The sequence below is a fragment of the Narcine bancroftii genome, chromosome 13 (genome assembly GCF_036971445.1).
Source record: "Narcine bancroftii isolate sNarBan1 chromosome 13, sNarBan1.hap1, whole genome shotgun sequence".
In the NCBI taxonomy this organism is placed as follows: domain Eukaryota; kingdom Metazoa; phylum Chordata; class Chondrichthyes; order Torpediniformes; family Narcinidae; genus Narcine; species Narcine bancroftii.
This window is the reverse complement of record NC_091481.1, coordinates 35,519,041-35,542,600: the sequence shown is the minus strand read 5'-3', so window position 1 is coordinate 35,542,600 and position 23,560 is coordinate 35,519,041. Positions and strand designations below refer to the sequence as shown.

General features: G+C 46.3%; 1 protein-coding gene across 9 annotated transcripts in view; it reads left to right on the top strand.

Moving 5' to 3' along the window:
• eea1 (early endosome antigen 1) overlaps positions 1-23,560 on the top strand; it is a 123,464-nt gene that overhangs the window by 89,422 nt on the left and 10,482 nt on the right. For 7 of the 9 annotated variants that reach the window (XM_069908165.1, XM_069908161.1, XM_069908163.1 and 4 more), the window contains 7 exons: positions 3,481-3,582; positions 8,175-8,360; positions 10,310-10,492; positions 12,549-12,734; positions 13,912-14,043; positions 17,204-17,389; positions 21,335-21,573. In XM_069908165.1, the coding sequence (XP_069764266.1) occupies positions 3,481-3,582; positions 8,175-8,360; positions 10,310-10,492; positions 12,549-12,734; positions 13,912-14,043; positions 17,204-17,389; positions 21,335-21,573 (1,214 nt within the window). Of the gene's footprint in view, positions 1-3,480; positions 3,583-8,174; positions 8,361-10,309; positions 10,493-12,548; positions 12,735-13,911; positions 14,044-17,203; positions 17,390-19,295; positions 19,386-21,334; positions 21,574-23,560 lie in introns of those variants that run through there. The other 2 variants (XM_069908166.1, XM_069908162.1) reach the window with 2 other exon arrangements.

The following is a 23,560-nucleotide window of genomic DNA, read 5'->3' as shown; positions in this document are numbered from 1 at the left end:
GGATAGTCTGCCTGACCTTGGTTTGGGGAGGACTTTTATTCAAACCCAGAGTTTCTTTGAGGAGGTGATGAACATAATTGGCTAGAATAGGATGGTGGGTGTAATTTACAGAGACTTTAGCAAAGCACTGAAGTACCTCTTGGTACACTGATCCACGAGATTAAGTCAGATGCCAACCACAGTGACTTGGTGCATTTCGTTCAAACAGGCTTCACTGTAGAAGACAGATTAGTGGTAGAGGGGTGTTATTTGGACTGGAGGTCGGTAACCAGCGATGCTCCACAGGGAGCAATGCTGGACCTCTTTCATTTGAGATGTATGTCAACGATTCTGTCGTAACTGTAAATGGGTTGTCAGCGGCACAAAAATTGGCAAACACGGACCATAAGGAATGTCAAAGGCCACAGTAAGATAGAGATAGGTCGAAAGTAGGGGTGTAGAAATGGCAGATGAAATTTAATACAGACAAGTGTGAGGTGGAAGAAGAAAGTAAATGACAGGAGCATTGACGTCCAGGGAATCTTAGGGTGCAAGTCCATAGCTGCCTGAATCCCAAGTTGACAGGCCTGGCCTGTTTATCGTCCTCATTTAGGGTTGATAAAGATGCCACTGTGTAAAGCTTCATTGAGGAGTATTGTGTGCAGTTTTTTTTTGTTGCTGCCTTATAGGAAGGGCGTGGAAGTTTTAGAAGGCGAGCAGAAAAGCTCACCAGGATATTGCCCAAGTTAAAGTATGAGATGTAAGAAGAGGTGAGATAAAGTTGGACCGTTTTCTCTGGAGTGTTGGCAGTGGAGGGGAGATCTGATTGGAGGGTAGAGTTTTACAGCACAGAAATCACCCCACCTGTCCAGGCTGACCAAAACTGTCCAAGCGAGTCTCATTTGCCTGCACTTGGCTCACCTCAACGTCTCAAAGAATCTTGGCATAGATGGGTTAGACAGTCTTCCCCCCCCCCCCCCCCACGGGTGGAAATTTAAATTTAAATCTAGACCTACAGCACAGTAATGGGCCATTTCGGCCCACATGTCCGTGCTGCCCAATTCAGACCCAATTAACCTACTGAACGTTTTGAAGGGTGGAAACTGGAACCCCCAGAGAAAATCCAAGCAGACACAGGGAGAATATACAGACTCATTACAGACAGCGCAGGATTCAAACCCCAGTCCCGATCGCTGGAGCTGTAAAGGCATTGTATACTAACTGCTACACCAACAGAGCTGTCCTTTTAATGTCAAAGACCAGAAGGCACAGCTTTAAGGTGAGGGGGTGAGGGAAGAATTTAAAAGAGATTTACAAGGTATGGTTTGTTTTTACACAGAATGTGCTTGAAGCTTGCTGCCAGGTGAGGTGGTGGAAACTGATACAAGAACAAGATTTAAGGGGCATTTAGATTGATCCATGAATAGGCAGGGGGTTAAGGACCACATGCAGGCAGAGCAGATTAATTCACTTGGTATCACAATGGACCCAGACCTGGTGGGTTGCTGTGGTGTTCTATGCACTTGTCAGGGCACAGATGTCTCCTACTGAGCCCTTGTGGTGCAGATTGAGCTTTGAGCCCCACCCACTCCATCCCAACCAGCTTCATTATGTAAGTGAAGCCCACTAGCTTTTCTCTCCTCAGTTGCTTCCCCCTGCCCCTTCCCCTCCCAGTGTGTCACACCCAACTCCCTATTCCAATTCTGCAAGGGCCCTCAACAGCTTCGACACCTGTGTGAGATAGAAGACAGTTCTCCACTGAGTGCTGGATCATCTCTTGCAGCTGCTGGGTGTCAGCTCTCGGGCAGCATCGTTCGTGTTGGCACAACACTATCATGGGCAGTGACTCGTGTTCGAATCCGCTGCTGCCTTAAAGGTGTTTGTATGTTCTCCTAGTGTCTTGTTGTTACGAACCGCGTGTAACGAGCAGCAATAGACAATCAACCAGACAGTGTTTAATTTTAAAAGACTCATTTTATTTCTTACTCTTATAGTCTTAACTTTTAAACTATCCTTGACACTAAATCTATCCCCACACGAGCTGTGGTCACAACACTCCTGGTCCTTTTGTAGGCAAGACTCAAACTGGGTGGCCTCCACGAACCTTCCAAGACCCTGGCACTGGTCTCTTCAAGTAACTCCATTGTTAGTCACAATCAAAATGAAGCACTTTGCTTCCCAAAAGACCCTCCTGGCACAGATCAATCCACCGAAAAGGCCCAGCCATTCTCAGAGGGTGCTTTGCCCTGAATTCCACAAAATGGTTGGTCACAAGAGCTGCTTCAAAAAGCTGTTTTCTCTTCAGGAGCCGGAATGGTTCTTCCTGACAAATTCAGTGTCTTTGCGAATGTATCGAGTCTGGAACAGACTGTGATCAACCTTCCCTCAGTTCTTCCAATGTATTGAATTGTCACTGGACTGTGACTTGTGATGGTGCTTGTGTGAAATGTTAAATGTTAGCTGTGACCATTCAGTCCCTCCTGCTTATACTCTCCCTTAAAGCGATAATCGCATTTTACTAAAACGGGAGCTCATAGTACCATGTATATTTACCCTGATATCTTATCACATTCCAAAAACATTGGTTAATTGGCCACATGAGTGTATTTGGGTGGTGCAGCATGTTGTCTAAATTTTTAAAAAAATCAATAGCTGCTAAACTTGAAGGTTCTTATTAAGGTCTATAAAATCATGAGAGGTATTGATAAGGTGAATACTAACAGTCTCTTTCCCAGTGTGGGAGAATCTAATACAAAAGGGCTTCGTTGTAAGGTGAGGGAATGGGGTTTAGAAGGGTGGTGAGGGGTCAGTTCTTCACTCAGAGGGTGGGGTGGGGGGCACATGGAATGAGCTGCCAGCCAAAGAGGAGGAGGGATGTATGTTAGCTTCCTTTTATAAAAAAAAAACACAAGACTAACTCCATGGATGGGAGAGATTGGAGGGGGTTGGCCTAATGCAGGAAAGTGGGACTAAAGCAGGAAGGCACGATGTTTGGCCCGGACAAGCTGTTCTTATGGGCCTGTTTCCACCGTGGGACTCGATGTGAGCTGCTCCACAGGTCCCCGATTCTTTCCTGGCGGTCTTGGAATCAAAATCCAGTGCTGTGAGTTTTCAAGCCATCATCACTAATACCACTACGGCTACATTCCTTCAACTCTCTCCAATTCCACCATCACCCTCAGCCTCGGGATAATTTGCAGCATCTAATTAACCCACCAACCCACTCTTCTTTGGAAGAAGAGACAAAATTGGAGCACTCGGAGGAAACCTTTGCAGCCGACCAGGAAACCATGCAAACTCCACACGGACAGGTCTAACTCAGCCCCTGACGCTGTGAAGCTTCACCTCTATTAGTTGTGCCACTGGGTTTCAGAGTACCTTTACTAACCACTTTACTAGCTTGTATCTGTAGGAAGTAGGGCAAGAAACTGCCAGTCTGCCAGGGTTAACAGCGGCTTGAGTCGCTCGGAAGTAATTTCTCTTGGTTCTCTGTTTATTCAGGAGAGATTGCATGAGCAGGTCAAGCAAGAGCTGCAGAAGAAGATTGAGGATGCGACCAATGAAGTGAATCAGCTGAAGACCTTGGTGCAGCAGAGAGAAGAGGTGAGCTAAACCACGGCAGGCGGGTGACAATGGGCCACTACCAATTCCCCAGCACCTGCTGGGATGGGATGCTGTCCCTGACTGGGGTACATTGGGCAGGGACGAACCAGGATCAGTGGTAGACACAGGTAGCATTAGCCGAAGAGGAGAACGAAATACTGGACGTGGCAAGTGTTGGAGATGGCATCAGCCTGTCTCCTTCCTATTGTCCCACTGCCCTGGATTTGGCCTTGTCTATCTGAAAACGAGTTTCTTTTGTTCTACCAAACGTCAAACACCCCCGTGTTCCCCCGAGCCCGCCCCTCTGTGTTCCCCCGCCCCTCTGAGTTTCCTCGCACCTGCCCCTCTGAGTTTCCCCATGCAATCATCTTTGTTTCCATGCATCCACTCCTCTGGGCATCCTTGCTCCTGCCCCATCTTCCCCTTTTCCCCCACCCTGTCTTCCTCCCTGCCCCTCTGTGTTCCCCCACGGCCCCGCCCCGTCTTCCCCCTTTCCTGCCTTTTCTAGGTATGTTTAATAAGCCTGATTTGAACTGCTTCTTAATTAAGGAGACAATTACCAACTTGCTGAGACCATTTTTTTTTTTTTTTTTTTAAATTTTTTTATTTTTCACACCATAAATCACATTAGCCATGATATACACTATTTCTTTTCACACATATACAGTGACTTTTTCTCCCCCTCCCCCTTTCCTCCCAAACCACCCCCCCACCCCCCCCTCTCATCCATTTTAGGTATACAATCTAGGTTGCATTAATCCAGTCAGACAATGTTGTCATTCAACAAAATTACACCAGAAATTCTACTGAGTCCATTCTTTTCTTTCCTTCTCCTTCTATCAACTTAGGTAATGTTTGTCCCCGGTAGGTTTTCGCTATTGTATTTAATGTAAGGCTCCTATACTTGTTCGAATATTTCAATATTATTTCTTAACCAATATGTTATTTTTTTTTCTAATGGAATACATTTATTCATTTAAATTTGGTAGTTTCTTCCTTTTAATTTGGTTATGTATTCCATTAATATTTAAAGACATATAGTTCAGCGTAGCCCTTTTATATTTTGTTTATCTTCTCTTTCCGTTTTTCCATCATTACCTTTCCTCCTTTTCCATTTCTGTTTTCTTATTTTCAACTCTTCATAAGACAACATTCCTACAACATCTAACATTTTCCTTATTCTCCTATTTCTATCTTATTTATCCCCAATCTCCCCTTCACCTCCTGAGTTGTCCTTTATCCCTTGTCGGACAACCACATCTCCCCTCTCCATTTGGATTTGCGAATCCGCTCGCAAGCGTCAACTGATTGTGCAGTGACCGCTATTTCCCCCCACCCCGCCTCCCCCAGAAAAGATTTCACTTTTCATATGTCACAAAGGTCCCTCTTTTAATTCCCTCCTTATTCTCTCTATTCCATTACCTTCCCTTATTAATTCTTGTCTATACTATCTATATTTTCCTCTAAGTACAGATACATTCATGTATGCTCATTGTCTCTATTCACTCTTATACCTCTTTACCTGCATACATATCAATCGTGATCATTTTTACTCTCATTACCCGTCTTCTTCCCTCAGTCTATTTTTGTCTTTACCCACATACATATCAGTCGTGATCATTTTAACTCTCATTACCCGTCTTCCTCCCTCAGTCTATTTTTGTAATTGTTCTGCAAATTTTCGTGCTTCTTCTGGATCCGAGAATAGTCTGTTTTGCTGTCCTGGAATAAATATTTTCAATACCGCTGGATGCTTTAGTATAAATTTATACCCTTTCTTCCATAAAATCGCCTTTGCTGTATTGAACTCTTTTCTCTTCTTTAGGAGTTCAAAACTTATATCTGGATAAATGAAGATTTTTTGCCCTTTATACTCCAGTGGTTTGTTGCCCTCTCTTACTTTTTCCATTGTCTTCTCCAGTACCTTTTCTCTTGTAGTATATCTTAGGAATTTTACTACAATAGATCTTGGTTTTTGTTGTGGTTGTGGTTTAGAGGCCAATACTCTATGTGCCCTTTCTATTTCCATTTCATGCTGTAGTTCTGGACATCCTAGGGTCTTAGGGATCCACTCTTTTATAAACTCCCTCATATTCTTGCCTTCTTCATCTTCCTTAAGGCCCACTATCTTTATGTTATTTCTTCTGTTATGGTTTTCCATTGTATCTATTTTTTGAGCTAGTAGTTCTTGTGTCTCTTTAGTTTTTTTATTAGATTTCTCCAATTTCTTTTTTAAGTCTTCTACCTCCATTTCTGCTGCTACTGCCCGCTCTTCCATCTTGTCCATTTTTTTTCCCATTTCTGTTAAGGTCATCTCCATTTTAATTATTTTCTCCTCTGTGTTGTTTATTCTTTTTCTTAAATCCTTAAATTCCTGTGTTTGCCATTCTTTAAATGATTCCATGTATCCTCTAATAAGAGCAAGTATATCCTTTACCTTGCCTCTCTTTTCTTCTTCTATTTCACCATACTCTTCCTCTTCTTCTTCCTCTGAGTTGACCATCTGTTGTTTCTTTGTTGCCCTTTCCTCCTCTTCTATCTTGTTTCTATTGTCTTCTGTGGTCTCTTCTTGCTGCAGGTGTTCTGCAGCTGTCGTTGCCGGCTGTGGAGATCGACTCCCCAGCTGGTCCCCCCTCCCGTCGGTGTGTTTTTTTTCATTCGCATCGCGCATGCGCGAAACTTCGCGCATGCGCGTTTGCGCACTTTTGTTCGGCTCTGCGAGCCATTTTTGTAGTCCATTATTTACCGACCTGAGGGAGCGGGTTTCTCTCTCCGCAGCGGGCCTCTTCGGACAGGTAAGGCCTTCACCTTTTTCCTCCTTTGTCTTCTCTTCCTCTCTTCTTACCGTTGCTTTCGACTTTTCTTTTTTTGTCGCCATCTTCTTTCCACCTTTATACTCACTTTTCTGTAACTTTTATTTCTGTGCCTTTGTGTTTTCTCTTGTTTTTCCCGACTTTTCTGGAGAGGGCTGGAGTTCACCGTCCGGCCACTACTCCATCACGTGACTCCTCCTTGCTGAGACCATTTTGAAGGAGGCACCGATCTTTAACAGTTCTTTTAATTTATTTTGAATTAAACAGATGTGCCAATTGTACATTTTCTACACCAGTGTTTCTCAACCTTTTTACCCTTGTGGGACCCTTGAAATAGTTTTCATGTCTCGGGGAAGCCCTGCATAAAAATTATTATATTTCATTATTAATATCTATCTCTTATATTTTTATCGTAGTTCATGTGGTAAGCATCAAATATATTGGCAATGCAAAAAAAAAACCAAGACAGCTCGTTTAAGAGACCTCACACCGAGGTTTACCTTCACAAAAAAATCTGTCAACCCACACACACAAAATAAACATAAATAACCAATATCACATACGTATAATGCACATAAACAGAACGAAAGCAGATAACTATTACCATAACTTATCATTTATTGACAATGTTGAAAAGGCAGAAGAGAAATCAAGGTACAAAGTCCTATGAACAAATATATGGACCAAGGAAAGGTTATTTTCAAAGCTGATAAGAGAGTGAGGTTTGCTTCCTCTAATGTGAAACCTGTGCTTGTCTCAGAGATGCACGAATCCACCATGTACAGGTCCTGCCCACTAACCAGTGAAGGCGGTTTCATATTGGCGTCATATCGACATTGCTAAATGCATTCCCTATGATTATTATAATTTTAAATAATATGAGGTTGGAGCCTTTATTATAATCACCAAGGATTTTCCAACAATATGGAGTCCGTGTATAGTAAAATTACGAATATAAAATTAAACAAAAATTACTCAAAAATGCATAAGCCCATTTATCACTGTTTCTTGCGGAATCCTAAGGTTCCGGGGAACACCAGTTGAGAAACGCTGCTCTACACCATCTCCCACCCAAATCTGCAGGTTTTCCCTCTGTTCCTTTCTCCCTTACTGCAGCGTCCTTGCTGCATCCGTTAGGAGTAGGTGAAGTTCCCTCGCATCCACGGTCTCACCCACCTGTGGAGATTGTACCCTTCCTGTCTTTTTCAGAACCCCACAGGTAGCAGCCTTGGATCTGCTGGGATTGAAGCATATAAAATCCTGAAGGGTCACGACAGGGAGGATGTGGGGAGAATTAGAACAAGGGTTCTCTGTTCGAAAATGAGCAAGTCATACACGTGAGGTAGAGATGAGGGTTGTGGGTCTTTGCAACCCTTCATAAAAAGCTTTAAGGCAGAGACAGTTGTATGGTTGATGAAGGGAGGAGCAATATGTTGCCAGGAATGGTGAGGAATGCAGAATGCTATCAGATCAGCTATGGGTGGCAGACTAGCCACACAGAAGACTGCAGTCACTGGAATCTGAACCAAAACACCATCTGCTGGTGGAACTCAGTGGGTCGAGCAGCATCAGTGGTTGATGTTTAGGGTCGGAACCCTCCAAGTGTCTCGACAAAGGGTTCTGACCTGAAATGTCGACCAGTCTTTTCCTGAGTTTTCTCTTTGCTGTGTCCCTTCAGCGGACCGTGCTCGTTTTTGTTCCTATCTGGGACGCGTGTTATGCACAAGCCAGTGGCAAAGGGAGCCCTGTCCAATGATTGATTCTCCTTGTTTCGAGAAGCACCTGAAGGCGAATGCTGACAAGCTGCAAGGCCAGGTCTCCAGGCTGCAGGAGCAGCTGAGTGAGGGGCAGAGGTGTGACCAGCGACTGCAGACAGAGCTGAAGGAATCACTGGAGTCTCGCGCGCGGCAGGAGCAGCAGTACCAGACCAAGCTGAAAGACTTGGAGATGCAGCTTGCTGGGAAGGTACAGTCTTTTTAGATGCTTCTCAGCAGAGTTCCATGTTTGGGCAGAAGGGAATTGAACTGCTGGAAATCTGAAGTTGGAAAAAATGCGCTGGATAATCTCGCCAGGTTTGGAGTGTGCTTGGTGGGGTGACAATGCCCGCAGGGAAGAAAGAGATGGTCAGTAGATGGATTTGGAGGGCAGAGAGGTCAGGAGGCTGGAGGTGAGGGACAATGGTGCCAAAGTTGAAAGGACAGAGGGGAAGGTACCTGAGAGGGAACAAAGTCGATATCCACAATCACTGGGGACCTGGAAGTGAAACTGGACTGGCAGCAGTGTGATTGGAAAATGGACCAGGAGTTGGGTCTGGTGATCAGGATGAGCTCAAAAACGTGCAGAGGTGGTTGGGAGGGGGGGCGGAGCCTGGAATGCAAAATCAGTTTCACGATCTGGGAAGAGGTGCCAGGACTAAAAGCTCGACAAGTTCCGTCAGATTTTGGAGTTAAACAAGGAAGTCTGCAGATGCTGGGGGTGGGTGCAGTACACAAATGTGCCTGCCTGCTTTTCTTTATACGTGATGAAGGCCTCAGGCTTGAAACATTGGTTACCCGTTACTCCCGACGGACGCTGCGTGACATGCTGACTTTCTCCAGCATGTATTGTGTATTGAAACAGAGGTGACGCAAGATGGTTTGTGTGAGTGGGAAGCCCTTTTATATAGTATTCGTACTGATGGATTTTAGTAGAAGGCAGCAGGATTATTCGTGCTCAGTATAAACCAGAGGCTTCATTCCCAAAGAGGCGATCTTTCTTATAGAGGTTTATAAAATCATGGATAAGTTGAATGGGGCACCTTAGTTTCCTGAGGTGAGAGAGCCTAGAACTGGATTTAAGGTAAAAGGAGAATTGATTCAAAAGAGATCTGAGGGACAAAGTTATTTTACATGTTGGGTGGATGTATGAATAGAGCTGCCAGAGGAAGTGGTGGCTATAATCGTAGCAGTTAAGAGGTACATGGACAGGAGAGGAGAAGGGCCAAATGCAGTCAGATGGGACAAGCTTAAGTAGCAGGTGGGCTGGCATGGATGAGTTGGGCAGAAGGGCCTGTTTCTGTTCTATGGAATGCTCACTTGGTTTAAAGTGAGTGGAGGAAAGTTTAGGGTAGGTTTTGTTTTACATAGACAGTGGAATGCATTGACGGGGCTAGTGGGGGAGGCTGGTACAATAGACTTTAAAAGACTCTGGGATACAAAGATGAAAGACAAATGGGAGGGTTATGGATGTGAAGTAGGGAAGAGTTAGATTGCTGATGTGCTTTCTTCACGATGCCATTGGAGTGCTGGGTCCAGGAAGGATCCTCTGAGATAGTGACTCCCAAGAACTTAAATTTGCTCACCCTCTCTACTTCAGATCCCCCAATGATCACTGGATTGTAAACCTCTGCCTTTCCTTTCCTGAAGTCAACAATCAGCTCCTTAGTTTTGGTGACCAAGGTTGTTGTTGGTGCCCCGTTCAGCCAAGTTTTCAATCTCCATCCTGTATGTTGACTCATCCCCTTCCTTTATACAACCCACTACCGTGGTATCGACAGCAAATTTGTAGATGGTGTTATTGTTGTACCGAGCTGCATAGTTGGAAGTGTAAAGTGAGTAGAGCAGGGGGCTAAGAACACAGCCATGTAGTGCTCTGGTACTGATGGAGATTGTGGAGGAGAAGTTCTTGCCAATCCTCACTGATTTTGGTCTGGTTCCATAACTTTAATTTCCTCCTGGTAGTGCATATATAACTGCCCTCAGTTTAAAAACAAATGCAGTCTTTTACTGATCTGTGCTCCTTTGCACCGTGCCTTCTCCTTTTTTGCTATTTCCTCCTTGCTCTTTGTCTGTTTCTGTTACCACCGGCTGTAGTTTGTTGAGACAACAGAGGGCGCAGGTTGCTTTTGGCTCTGACAGACCTGGTTTACTCCGCAGGCAGGCACACTGATCAAACTACAGCAGGAGGTGGCAGCATTAAGTGAGCAGATGGCTACCAGCAAAGGGACCCACTCTGAGCTGCAGAAGGAGTATGATGCCTCCCAAGCCAACTTGGCAAGGCTGCAGTCGGACATGTATGGGAAGGAGTCGGAGCTCTCTTCGACCAGACACGACTTGAAGGTAAATGAACTGCTTGGTTCTGACCCTCTGGGCCAGGGAAGGTTCAGGAACCACAGCAGGTCAGGTCCCCCCACACTCCTTGCAGTTCCCTCCTGTGAAGCTGGTGACGGCCTTGACTAATTTATGAGTAGGTTAGACTTCACGATGGACAAAGAGGCTGTTTGGCCCATCGTCTTCATGCTCTCTGAATGGCTGCTGAGAAAATCGTCCTACAAACATTTCCCCTTCTCCATCCTATTTGCAACTGAAAACGAACTTATTTTCTCTCCATCCTAGTGCCGATGAAGGGGGTTTTTGACCTGAATCATTGACACTTTCTCTCTCCGCAGATGCTGCCTGACATGTTTTCTGATTTTATTTCAGCTTTGCAGTGCCTGCAGTTTTTTGTTTGGATTCAGCAAGTGATCAGGACAGGCCTCTAACGGGAAAGTCTCTCAGGAAAAAGAATTGGGGGCAGTGACATTAATTCAGAACGTGTTTATAAGGAGAGGAACTGGTGTAATATGGTGTATTTGTCCCTCCTGTTCTGAGATTCCTGGTCTAATTGATGGTTTGGGAGCTGAAGAAGGAGCTTTAGCTCCTGAATGGTCCTAGACAGCAGCTTTATTTCTCACACCATCAAACAGTTCTTTGACCTTCCAAATTCATGCCAACCACGAAGAACCCTGAGTGCATCTCAATTTATTCCATGGACCAAACAGCTCCCACGAGTTTCATCCACTCTCCCATGCGCTAGGGACAGTTTACAGCACCCAATCCGCGTACCTTTGGGAATAAACTGGAGCACCGTTCAAGTCCAAGCTCACTGTCACATGTATCAAACATACGGTGATAGAGGTTGTTTGGTGAACAGACATCTCGCACATAGTACAAGACAGTGTAAACTTGCAGATTTACAGAGAGAGATCTGTTGGTATGGAGCAAAGGCATAACTTTATTCACGTGAGGATTGTTCTGGAATCCGATTACAGCAGGAAGGAAACTGTCCTTGAATCTGGTGATGTGTGATCTCGCATTGTGACTCTTCTTCCTGACAAGAGGTGGGCTGGAGAGTGTGTCGCTAGGGTGGCAGGTGTCTTCTAATGCATTGGCTGCTTTTCCAAGGCAGTGGGAGTTGTAGGTGGGGGGGGGATGGGGGGAATGTGTGTGACAACTCTCTGCGGTTTCTTGCAGTCTTGGATGAAGCAGTTCCTGTGATGAGAGCCCTGACCTGACGCCTCACTAGGTGCACTGGTGGAAGTTGTTGTTAAGGGATGTGCCAAAATTTATAACCATATAAAAATTTACAGTACAGAAACTCCACTAGTTCCACCTATCCACTCCCTTGCCCATAACCCTCCAACCCCCTCACATCCATGTACTCATCTAAGCTCCTCTTAAATGACAGAATCGACCCTGCTGCAACCACCTCTTCCGGAAGGTCATTCCACTCAGCCATCACTCTCTGAGTGAAGAAGCTTCCTCTTATATTTAACTTATGACCCCTTGTTCCAATCTCACCTACCCTCAGGGGAAAGAGCCTATTCACATCTACTCTATTCCCTTCATAATTTTAAATACCTCTATCAAATCCCCTCTCATTCTTCTACGCTCCAATGAATAAAGTCCCAGTCTACTCAATCTTTCTCTGTATTCAAGATACTGCAATCCAGGCAACATTTTTGTCAACCTTATTTATATCCTTCCTATAATTTGGAGACCAGAACTCCAAATACTCCAAACTTGGCCTCACCAATGCCTCAAATAGTCTCAATGTCACCTAATTTCCTCAGGCTTTTGAGGGAGTAGTGACTCTGTGCACTTGCTTGGCAATGGCATCGGCAAAGGTGGAGCAGGATAAGGGGAGAGGTCACAGGGAGATCACGGTCCACACAGGCAGCACCCAAGGTCAGGATCAAAGCCCCCCCCCGGCGCTTTGAGGCAGCAACTCTACGCTCTATGCTCTGCACACCCTGGGAGGAACGCATTGTCTTCTGCCCAGCAAGCGAGGGGCCTGCAGCGAGTACGGGCTGGGCCGGCCAGCCGTGGGAGTAACAGGAAATGCTTTGGCCCACAGGTGAAGGAGGAGAAGCTGATGCTGGCCGAGGAGGAGCTGGTGAGCACCAGGAACCAGGTGAGCGACAGTCAGCAGATGGTGCAGCAGCTGAAGCAAGCAAAGGCCCTGCTGGAAACCACCCTGGCCAGCAGGGACATGGAAGTAAAGGAGACTCGAGGACAACTTCTACAGCTGGAGAAAGAGAAGGTAACGGGGTTCGTCTAATCCCAACGTTAAGGCATGACTCCAGCGTTTCACCCTTCACAATAGGCACAGTTCACATACTCTTCCTGCTCCATGTTCCACTGACAGGTTATCCCTAACATTCATACTGCTGTGTAAAGAGCACAGTTTGCAGTTACAGTGAAGATCAAACAAGGATGGCGCGAGGGCACTGTTGTGGGGTTCATTCAAGAGCCTGATAGCTACGGGGAAGGAACTGTCTTTAAGCCTGTTGCCCTTAGATAGGCATGTGGATGTAACTGAAATAGAGGGCATGGGTGTAAGGTCGGGAAGGGCGAATTTGATGTGGAATAGATTCACACGACTTCGTGGGCTGAATGGCCTGTACTGTAACGTTCTATGTTGTAACATTTCATCAGGACCAGGCAGTTCTGACAATCTGTGAGGGCTGATGCCCTGAACAAGTGAAATTTTGCATTGCAACCTCTGGTGAAAGTGTTCCTGGCTGGAAGATGAGGTGCCATCCCTCGAGCTTGTGTTCGGATTTGCTGGCCTCCTGCGCTGATCCAAGGGTCAGAGTAAGGAGGTGGAATGGAGGATTGAAGTGGGAGGCTGCTGGAAACTGGGATAAAATTCACATTCCTTGCTCATTTCTTCCAAATCCATATTTATATTCCTGAAACCATAACTTTGATGAACTTGCATATATTGGTTGCCCCTCATTGACACATGGGCCCCCAGTGGTTTCTGAAGCCTCTTGCCCCGACTGTGAGGGTTGAGGAGAACATTGTGTGATCTTTGGCTACCAGAGGGTCACTGGTGAACAAGATGTTCACGCTTCATCTAATCGCACCCCTAAGAAGAGCATGAATTGCATTGAAAGTTTTTTTTAAATAGACTTGAAAATAACTAGTAAAAACATGTTGAAGGAATTCAGCAGGTCTCACAGTATCCATAGACTGTAAAGATATATAACCAGTCTTTCGGGTATGAGCCCTTCTTCATTTGGTTGCATGATATTCAAATTTGAGTTTTGAATTTAAAATTCGAGTTTTTAATTCAGAAACTGCAGTGAATTTTTATTCAAGAGATTTGCAGTCAAATAGTTGGCGAACACTTAAAACCAAGTCTCCGTTTGGGCTCATCATCTCAACTTTCCAGATATGTGTAAATGTAGCTTTCTTCCTATGACCCTTTCAAGGCTTTGAAAGAAGAGGAATTAGCGAAAGAAAAACACCAAGTGGAAGAGCTTCAAGGAACCAGCAGGTCCCTGGAGCAGCAGCTGAACAGACTGACAGAGGAGGCAGAGAGCTGCAAGCAAAGCTACGGGAAGGTGGGTTGAGCGATCCAGCTGCCTGCGTACCTAGACACTATGAGCCCCTGACTTGTTTTAAGTCTCTTTTCAATGGCCATAAGGCGTGGGAGCAGGACAGCCCCCAGAGTCTGCTCTGTGATCATGACTGTAGGAATTAGCTTGAGAGTAAGGGGGAATGAGGCCTAATGGTTAGCACAACGCTGTTGCAGCTCCACCGACCAGGGTTTGAATCTGGCGCTGTCACGTTCTCCCCGTGTCTGCATGGGTTTCCTCTGGGTGCTCGGGTTTCCTCCTGCCCTCCAAAAGACGTACGGGCTTATAGTTTAATCGGTCACATGGATGTATTTGGGTGGCATGGGCTTGTGAGCTGAATGGCCCGTCTCCTTGCTGTTAAAAAACAACTTAAGGGCTCAGGAAGAGCTGATTGATCATCTGAGCCTGGTGGAGAGGCTGAACGTCTGGCTCTGCTTTTCTTTTTAAAAAAGATATTTTTTATTAAACCATAATAGCCACATTTTCCATAAATAGATACATGGGAAAACCCCCCCCCCCCCAGAAAATCACACGAACAAAACAAAATTCTCCCTCCCACCCCACTCACCTGCAACCCTGGTAGAATAGAAATTTCTCCCTCGTTCACAATTGAAAAATAAAATTTGATCAGGGTGAGATAGGTAGTCCTAATGTGGATTAATAAAGTATTACAGCAGATAGCAGGGGCACGGGAGAAATGTTATCTGCGGTCATTCAACAGCCAAGGAGATGTAAGACCAAAAAAGAGCCCCATATTTTTTCACATGTTGCTTGTTCCTCCTTGCATTAGACAGGATCCTTTCAGGTGTACTACAAGGAGTTAGCTCACTTAACTATTGCCTCTGTGAAAGAGGTAGTTCAGATTTCTAGTTTTGTGGAAAAACATGCTGTGGCTGCAAATAATATCAAGTATTTTTTTTTAAATTGTGGTTTACATTAAGACTTTGTAGATCTCCCAAAATCCAGACCCTAGGGTCAAATGAAATTTCGGTTTTTATAATATCTCAGGTTATGCAAACGATATATTTCCACTGCCACTGCTTTTTAGAACTTCATTACCCATACATCTTTGAACCCACCCCATTTCTAGGCAGGACTTGTGGAAGCTGCAGGTTCAGAGTTCTGTTTAAATTGACTTGTACTTTTTGGTAAGAGGCCCTTCTGGCCCCCGGGAGAACATACAAACTCTTTACAGACAGTGGTGGATTCGGATAACGCCGCACTAACCATACCACCTCAAGTTGAAGTCTAATAGTTTTGGCCACTTAATCTATAACCATCCTTTTGTATTTTCATGCCTCATGCTCTAATGTTGTGGGATGTTTATAGCTCAAGTTTATTATAAGCTGACTGTTTATTACAATCCAACAAAACAGCATTTCTCTGTGCACACTCAGTACACGGTACTTGATCATCACGTCCAGTGTCCTCCATAATGTTTGGGACAAAAAGATTTTTTTCCTTCATTTTCCCCTGTCCTCCACAGTTTTACATTTGTAATCCAACAATTCACATGTAAATAAGGTGCACATTTTAGATATTATTCAAGGTTATTTGTGTACATTTTGGTTTGACCAAGTAGAAATGACAGGACTTTTTATACATAGTCCCCTCATTTCAGGGCACCATAGCATTTGGGACATTTCGCTTCACAGTGTTCGTGAGGACTCGGGTATGCTTAATTGTTTCAAGGGTGCAGGTATAAGAGAGCTAGGCTTGCTTCTAAGCCAGTGGTACTCAACTTTTCTCTTTCCACTCATGGACCACTTTAAGTAATCCCTATGCCATAGGTGTTCTGTGATTAGTAAGGGATTGCTTAAGGTGATATGTGGGTGGAAAGAAAAAGTTTGAAAACAACTGTTTTAATCGTACCTCATTGGCTCGTTATGTGCATGGTTTCATGACTCCAAAGGAAATGGGCCAATGACAATTTTTCTCAAGCAAAATATTTTGGTAACAATTGGGTCTAGAGCAGGGATTCTCAACCTTCCCTTCCCACTCACATAACACCTTAAGCAATCCCTTACTAATCACAGAGCACCGATGGCATAGGGATTACTTAAAGTGGGATGTGAGTGGGAAGGGAAGGTTGAGAATCCCTGCTCTAGACCCAATTGTTACTGAAATATTTTGCAGTTCTAAGCTTTTAATCACCTTTGGAGTCTGTATTTACCATATGTCTACACGAGGACCAAAGTTGTGCCAATGAAAGTCAAAGAATCCATTATGAGGCCGAAAACAAGAATAAAACGGTAAGAGTCATCGCCCAAACCTTAGGATGACCAAAATTAATAGTATGGAACATCATTAAGATCAAAGAACATACCGGTGAGCTCAGTAGTTGCAAAGGGACCGTTATTCCAAGGAAGACCTCCATGGCTGATGTCAGAAGAATTCTCATCATAATGAAGAACAATCCCCAAACGCCTGTCTGACAGATCAGAAACACTCTTCAGGAGGCAGGTGTGGACGTGACAATGAATACTGTCCAAAGAAGACCTCGTGGACAGAAATACAGAGGCTACACGACAAGATTAATTACATGTGAATTGTTTGATGACAAATGTAAAACTGGAGCACAGTGGCATATAAAGGAAAGAAGTGTCTTTGTCCCAAACATTATGAAAGATATAATTTAAACCAAATATTTTGGGATGATTTACTCTGTCATCAATCTCACAACCTGTGGGAATTATTTCCAAGCCTGGCAGTCCTGATTTTAATGTGCTTGGACCTTCTTGATGGTAGTGGATCAACGATATTGTGTACTGGATAGAAAGGGTCTTCTACAATTCTTTGAGCCCTTATTTAAGCAACGCTCTGGGTAAATGTAAATCCAAGCCTCTCATTAAATAGGTGGAATCTTTAGGGAACCATCCTACCCTTAGAGAGCACTCTCTTCGCACCAACTCTCCCAGTTAACTAATTACCACTATTGGGTGAGTGGCAAACCGTTCCCTCCTAAACAGTCATTGAGGTGACATTTCGATGGTGCTCACCATCTCGCCCCCCACCCCCCTTCTCCAGCTATAAATGTCATCCTTTGAACCTCTTGCCTGTGCTGCCCCACGAACTGTTGGTTTGTCCTGCTGTGTGGATGTGAGAGGCGAGGTTAGGCGACTGACAATGTTCCTGTGACCAGCAGGAGTTGGTGGTTCTGAGGGAGGCCAAGCAGCTGCTGATCCAGCAGAAGCTGGAACTTCAGGCCAAAGCAGGCGACACAAAGGCCACGTTGGAGCAGGAGAAGAAGGAGCACCAGCTCACCAAGGCCAAGACTGAGCAGGCTCAGCAGAAGCTGAGGAAACAGCACACTGAATTGGAAGCCAAGCTGGTTCGTACTCTGGGACAAAGGGTTCACAAGAAAGCAAAGCACCATTGTCACTTCCTTTAGTTCTATGGTGGGGGGGGGGAGTGGGGGAGGAGTGTTGAAATAATTTGGGAGAAGATCCACAAAGTACAGCATTCTGTTCTAGTCACCTCATTACAGGAAGGATGTACATGTTTTGGAGAGGGGGTAAAGGAGATTTACCAGGATGTTACCTGGATTGGAGACCGTGCTGTATGAAGCAAAGTTGATGAGAGGTGACTTTATAGAGGTATGTGAGATTATGAGGGACTTGTATAGGGTGGACAGCCAGCAGCTTTTCCCTGGGGCCACATTAGCGAATATCCGAGGACATCTGTTTAAGGTGAGTGGAGGAAAGTTTAGGGGAGTCATCAGAGGTACGCTTTTTACACACAGAGTGGTGGGCGCCTAGAATGCATTACAGGGGTGGTGGTGGAGGCTGGTACAAAAGGAACATTCGAAAGACTTAGATAGGCACATGGATGCAGGTAATTAGGTTATGGGTGTGAGGGAGGAGAACCGTGGGTGAAGGGCTTGTACTGTGCTGTAATGTACTCTCCATCCTGTCCTAATGAACAAAGATTAGTCAATGGAAGATGAGAGAAGTGGATGGAAGGAAGGAGTGTGGGTTTAGAATGCGCGCACACTGTGCGAGTGCTTTGAGCATGGAGGGGGGAAGTCTGTGGTTGTGGGACAGTGATGGTTCCTGGGACCTGACTCAGACAAGAAGAGGTGTGGACCGTCACTTTCTGGCCCCAATGTATTCCCAAGTGATCAAGGAGCCCAGAAAAGGATAACTTACTCCAGGGTTCAAATAAGTCAACATTAATTAGACACAAGATGCAGCCCATGGAATCACTGGGTGGAGTCAGGAGAGCTGGGCAAGTTGACAGGGAAATTACCAAGAGACGCAGAGAGAGGGATTGAGTTGAGTGGCAGGGGAATGTTAAATTATTCTCCACACAGAAATGTGAACAGTTTGGAACGGGGGGGGGGGGGGGGGTGGTTTGAGATTGGGGAATAGACCCCAACTGGGACCGACAGTGAGAATGTTTCCAGCTCCACAAGGAAGGAATCCGTGCTGGATCAAGTTGCAGAGAGAGAGATTCATGCCTTGCTGGAATGCCCAGAGAGAACATGTGTTTGTGGAGTGAGGGGTGAGGAGAAGTGAATAGGTTTGTGAATCAGGGAAAAGAGCCCAAAAGTATTTAGTAAGCACACAGGGATGAAAGTTGAGTGAACGAAGTGGAGCAGGGGATTAAATATAAGGCATCATAAAATGCCGATGACATTGAGCCAGTTATGAAAACGGAGAAAGATATAAAGAGGCAGCAAAGGGGAATAGTAGTAACTGAGAGCAGGTGAGGTGCCAGGTGGGGTCTGGGACTAAGGGTAAGTGGAAGATTCTCTTCGAAGGAAGGGCTGTATAGTGTTTATGATGTCTGATTTGTGTACATATTGTGAAGTCACAGGTGCAGGAAGGAAATCAAAAGACAAACAGTGCATTTAGTTTTATTGCAAGGAAAGTTTTTTTAACTTCAAAGGGTGTTTGGACCGAGTTCTCTGGTGAGATGATAAAAGGCTGATAAGCACTTGATGTGTCTGAGAACTTCCAGAAGGATCAAAAGACCATTGTTAAGAAAATGAAACCAGGAGGAGTTATTGTGCAGGTGGTGTTGTTGTGATAATGGAGGACACCAGATGACTTTGTCCAGTTCTGGCCTCCTTCCCTAAGGAAGGACAAAACAATAGGCCCTTTCCAACTGTCTTGTAAACATGGTGTAATGCGGCAGTGAGAAAGGGTCTGACCCGTTGGAACCCACCTGGGTCCCTGACCTACCTCAGAGGTAGTCAGGGAACCCAGTTAAACTTACCTAGGTCTCGTCCACAGGCCTGAGTCCTTCGTCAGGAATCTGGAAAAACAGGTAGATGCCTGAATAAAAGGTGAAGGGGTGAAGAGGAGGAGGACAGGCAAGCAGGTAAGAGGAAATAAGTGCATACAAGTGGGAGGGGAGAAGAGAAAGCTGAGGTTTACAGAGAGAGGGCTAAGAAGAGTAACTCAGGTAGGCGAAGGAAGGAAAAAGGGTGGGGAGTGAGAGGGGTAGAAGAAGAGAGAGGGGGTTATTAGAAATTGGAGATAGGGTTTCTGAGAGAGCTTGACAGATTTGATGGCAAGAGTTTGTTACTTGGAGTGAGAGTCTTGAGATAAGGAATGGGGCATTTAGACAGATTCAGGAGAAATCCCTTCAGCAGATGGTGAATCCTTGCAATTCTCTATTCGAGATATCAGATATGGGGCGGAGAGGCAGATGGGGAACATTGTGATCAGGGGTCAGGATGAGCTTGTTGAAAAGTGGTGTGGACTTGGGTGTCACCTTCTCCCGGGATGACCTTGGGAGAGTGTGACAGGGGGACAGCTTGAAGCAGAGAGCTTGGCTATGATGTTAAATGAGCAGCTTCAGAATGAAAGGAGGTTGTGGGGGGAGGGGGTGGGAGAGAGAGAGAGAGAGAGAGAGAGAGAGATCTGTTGACTGAATAGGTCAAACAAACGGGCCAGTCAAACGAAATGGAGCAGTAATAGCACTGAAAAGATAGATGGGGAAAATAGCTAGCAGGCTGTGGGGAGAGGGGCCACTGTTGGGCGCTCTCTTCAAAAGAAAGCAGAGTTGTTGTCCTTTCTGCTTTATAATTGATTAGTGGACTCCCACGCAGGGGCTAAACCAGAGTATGGCATGTGCCCTGGGTGCCACTTGAAGGGGGCGCCTCTGAGAAGTTCCTGCCCCAGTCGTCTCCTTCACCGTCGTCCTCGCACCTCACCTGATGGCTAGAAGTGGTGCATTGAAGGAGGCACGATTTGCGCCATATACGGAGGCCTGGTTTGCCTAGATAGAGTCCGATTTTCTCCCCCCCCCCCGCTACTTGCCACCTCCCTCTTCCTCCAGCCAGTTCCACACACTGCCCCCCCTCGACATACAAAGAACATGCACCTTTCTTCTCTGCTTTGTCCTCCCGTTCGCTCTCATTAAAAGGCTGAAGCCAAATACAACATGGCAGTCACCAAGGCCCACTCTCGCGAGGCCTCCTTGTCGTTGTTTATTTTGACGCATGGAATGTAAAAGGCAGGCCACACCTGCCATAGGCGCTATTTTCCATAGATATGCCCCTGCCCCATGTCATATGATAGCTCACACTGTGTGCTTGTGGGCACGGCAGAAGCTGAGGAAACAGCACGTAGCACTTTTGGGCAGTTGGAGTAAGACGAGAGAGCAGTGGCGGAAGGTTTAGCTTCCACATGGGAGCAACTGGATATGGAAACAGGGAGGCCTTGCTGTGGTTGTACAGGGCCTTGGCGAGGCCAGGCTTCGAGTATTGTGTAGGGTTTTGGTCTATTCAGCGGTAGACATTCTTGCTATTGAGGGGGTTCAGCAGACTGTGATGGTAGGGCTGACCGACGAAGAAAGACATTGGAATTTAGAAGAATGACAAGGGATCTCCTATTGACGTATAAAATTCCGACTGGAAGACAATGTTCCCAATTTTGGGGATGCCTCAGGAGAAGGGGCAAGTCTTTAGCACTGAGATGAGGTGAAACATCTTCACGAGTTTCCCGGCCACAGAAAGTTGTTGAGGCCAGTTCATTCAATAGATTCAGAGGGGGCCATTTCATCAGATCTTTTCAGAGGGGAGATTGGTGTGGCTCTATTGGCTAAAGCAGACAAGGCATATGGAGAGAAAGCAGGAATATGGGCCTGAAGTCACATGATCAGCCATGACTGGATAAATGGTGGTATTGGCTTGATGGGCCAAATAGCCTCCTGTTTCTCTAAATGTCCATGTGCACGGTGACGGATTTTACTGTGGGGATGGGAGGTATTCTGTGGTAGATGAGGATGATGTGTTGAAGCCGTCCCTCCCTTTGGTCCCCTGCAGCAGCAGGAGGTGAAGGAGAAGGAAGAGCAGGGCAAGAAGCACGAAGAGGCAGAGCTGAAGCTCACCATGCAGATCACGGCACTGAACGGGAACATGGCCACACTGAAGAAGGAGTGGCAGGGCAGCCAACGGCGAGTGAGCGAGCTGGAGAGGCAGACCGATGACCTCCGTGGGGAAATAGCCGTGCTGGAAGCCACTGTGCAGCACAGTCAGGAGGAGCGGAGAGCCCTGTTGGAAAGGTGAGTCTGTGTTGATCTGCAGCCACAGCATAGAGCGCAACGTGGCTCGAAGCACTGAGCGCAGGGCAACGCAGCACACGGAAATGTGGCACACAGAGCGACACAGCACTGAGGGCAGGGCAACATGGCAAACAGTAACACTGCACACAGAGAAACGCAGCCGATGCACAGGGCGACACAGCACTGAGGGCAGGGCAACATGGCAAACAGTAACACTGCACACAGAGAAACGCAGCCGATGCACAGGGCGACACAGCACTGAGGGCAGGGCAACATGGCAAACAGTAACACTGCACACAGAGAAACGCAGCCGATGCACAGGGCGACACAGCACTGAGTGCAGGGCAACATGGCCAACAGGGTAACACTGCACACAGGGCAACGCGGGTGGCACACAGGGCGACACAGCACTGAGCGCAGGGCAACATGGCAAACAGGGTAACACTGCACACAGGAAAACGCAGCACACGGGGCCAGGTGGAACAGGGCAATGTGGCACATGGAAACACAGCACAAAGCTCTGGGCAACGTGGCATTGAGTGCAGGTTAACGCAGGACAATTGTCACACAGAGCAATGGGGTACAGGACGCCCACCGGCCCAATGGTCACGCGGGTGAGGGACGTGTCATCCACAACTACAAGTTCAAATCTCACCACAGCTACCGGGGAACTGAAATGTAAAGAAACTGTCCCCTTGGAGTGGCACAGTGTGAAAACAGGCTCTTCAACCCATTCTGCCCACACCGACCAAAATGCTCCACCCACAATAGTCCCACCAGCCTGTGTTTGGCCCCTAGCCCTCTAAACCCATCTGAACCATGGTATATTCCCAATGTCTCTCCATCCCTGTCTCGGCCACCTCTTCCGGCAGCCCCTTTCCATACACCCACCGCCCTCTGCATAATGATAGAATTGTAGATGCTGGAAACTCGGGGAAAGAGGAACTGGAGGGACTCTGGGTCAGTCAGCATCTTATTGCGTCTGGTTTGGCTGCAGCAAGCAAGAATTTTAGTACTTGTGTACATGACAATAGATTCTCATTACTCATCTGCTGGGAGAAACAGACAGTCAGCGCTTCGGGCCGGGACCCCTTATCGAGGCGAGGGTGGGTGTGTGAGACAGCAAGCTTAAACAGGTAGGGAAAGTGAAGGGAGGGGCCATGAGATAGTAAGAAGCTAGACAAATGAAAGTGGGGCTGAAAGATAGGAGACCACTAGTCTAACCGAGAAGCACATTGCTGCCAATCCTGGTATCATGAGCGGACAAAGGATTGCTGGAGGAAGGCAGCAGGCAGCATCCCTGGGTAGAAACAGTCAGTCCACATTTCAGGTACAAACCCTTTATCAAGGTTCAGATTGAATTGGTGAAATTGCATATAGAAAGGGGGCCTAGAGGTGTGGAGGGGCCCAGAGGTGATAGAGGGGGAGGACGGAAGATGTGGGCGATGGGAGAGACTGGTAGAGGGAGAAGGCCATGTGGCATGGAGCTGGGATAAGTAATAGAGAGAGAGATCGTAGGTGTGGGTAAAGAAGAGATGGAAACAGTGAAATCAGATAGGGGTTACCTAAAATTAGAAAAAATAGTGCATGTGCTCTTGTGTTTAAGGCCGTCCTGGATGAAGATGACGTGCTGCTCTTGAAGTTTACGTTTGGTCTCACCCTGACAATGGATGAGGCCCAAGACTGGCATGTCACTGTAGGAATTGTTGGGGGAAGCTGAAATAGTTGGCTAGAGGAAGCTCAGGTTGAGACCCACCCACAGTGTGCAGGGTCACTAGGCTGTCCATATTGGAAGGATATCTGTGTTTGTGTGTGTGTGATTTCCAGATCTACCTAATGGGGGAAAGGATATGTGCTGAAAATGGTGAGGCATGAAGGAGTGTTGCCGAGCAGAGAGACCTTGGGGTTCCCTGGAAGAGGCAAGGATGAAGGATGCCGATGTGCTGGAGAGAGGGCAGAGGAGACTCTCTGGGATGTTGGAGAATTT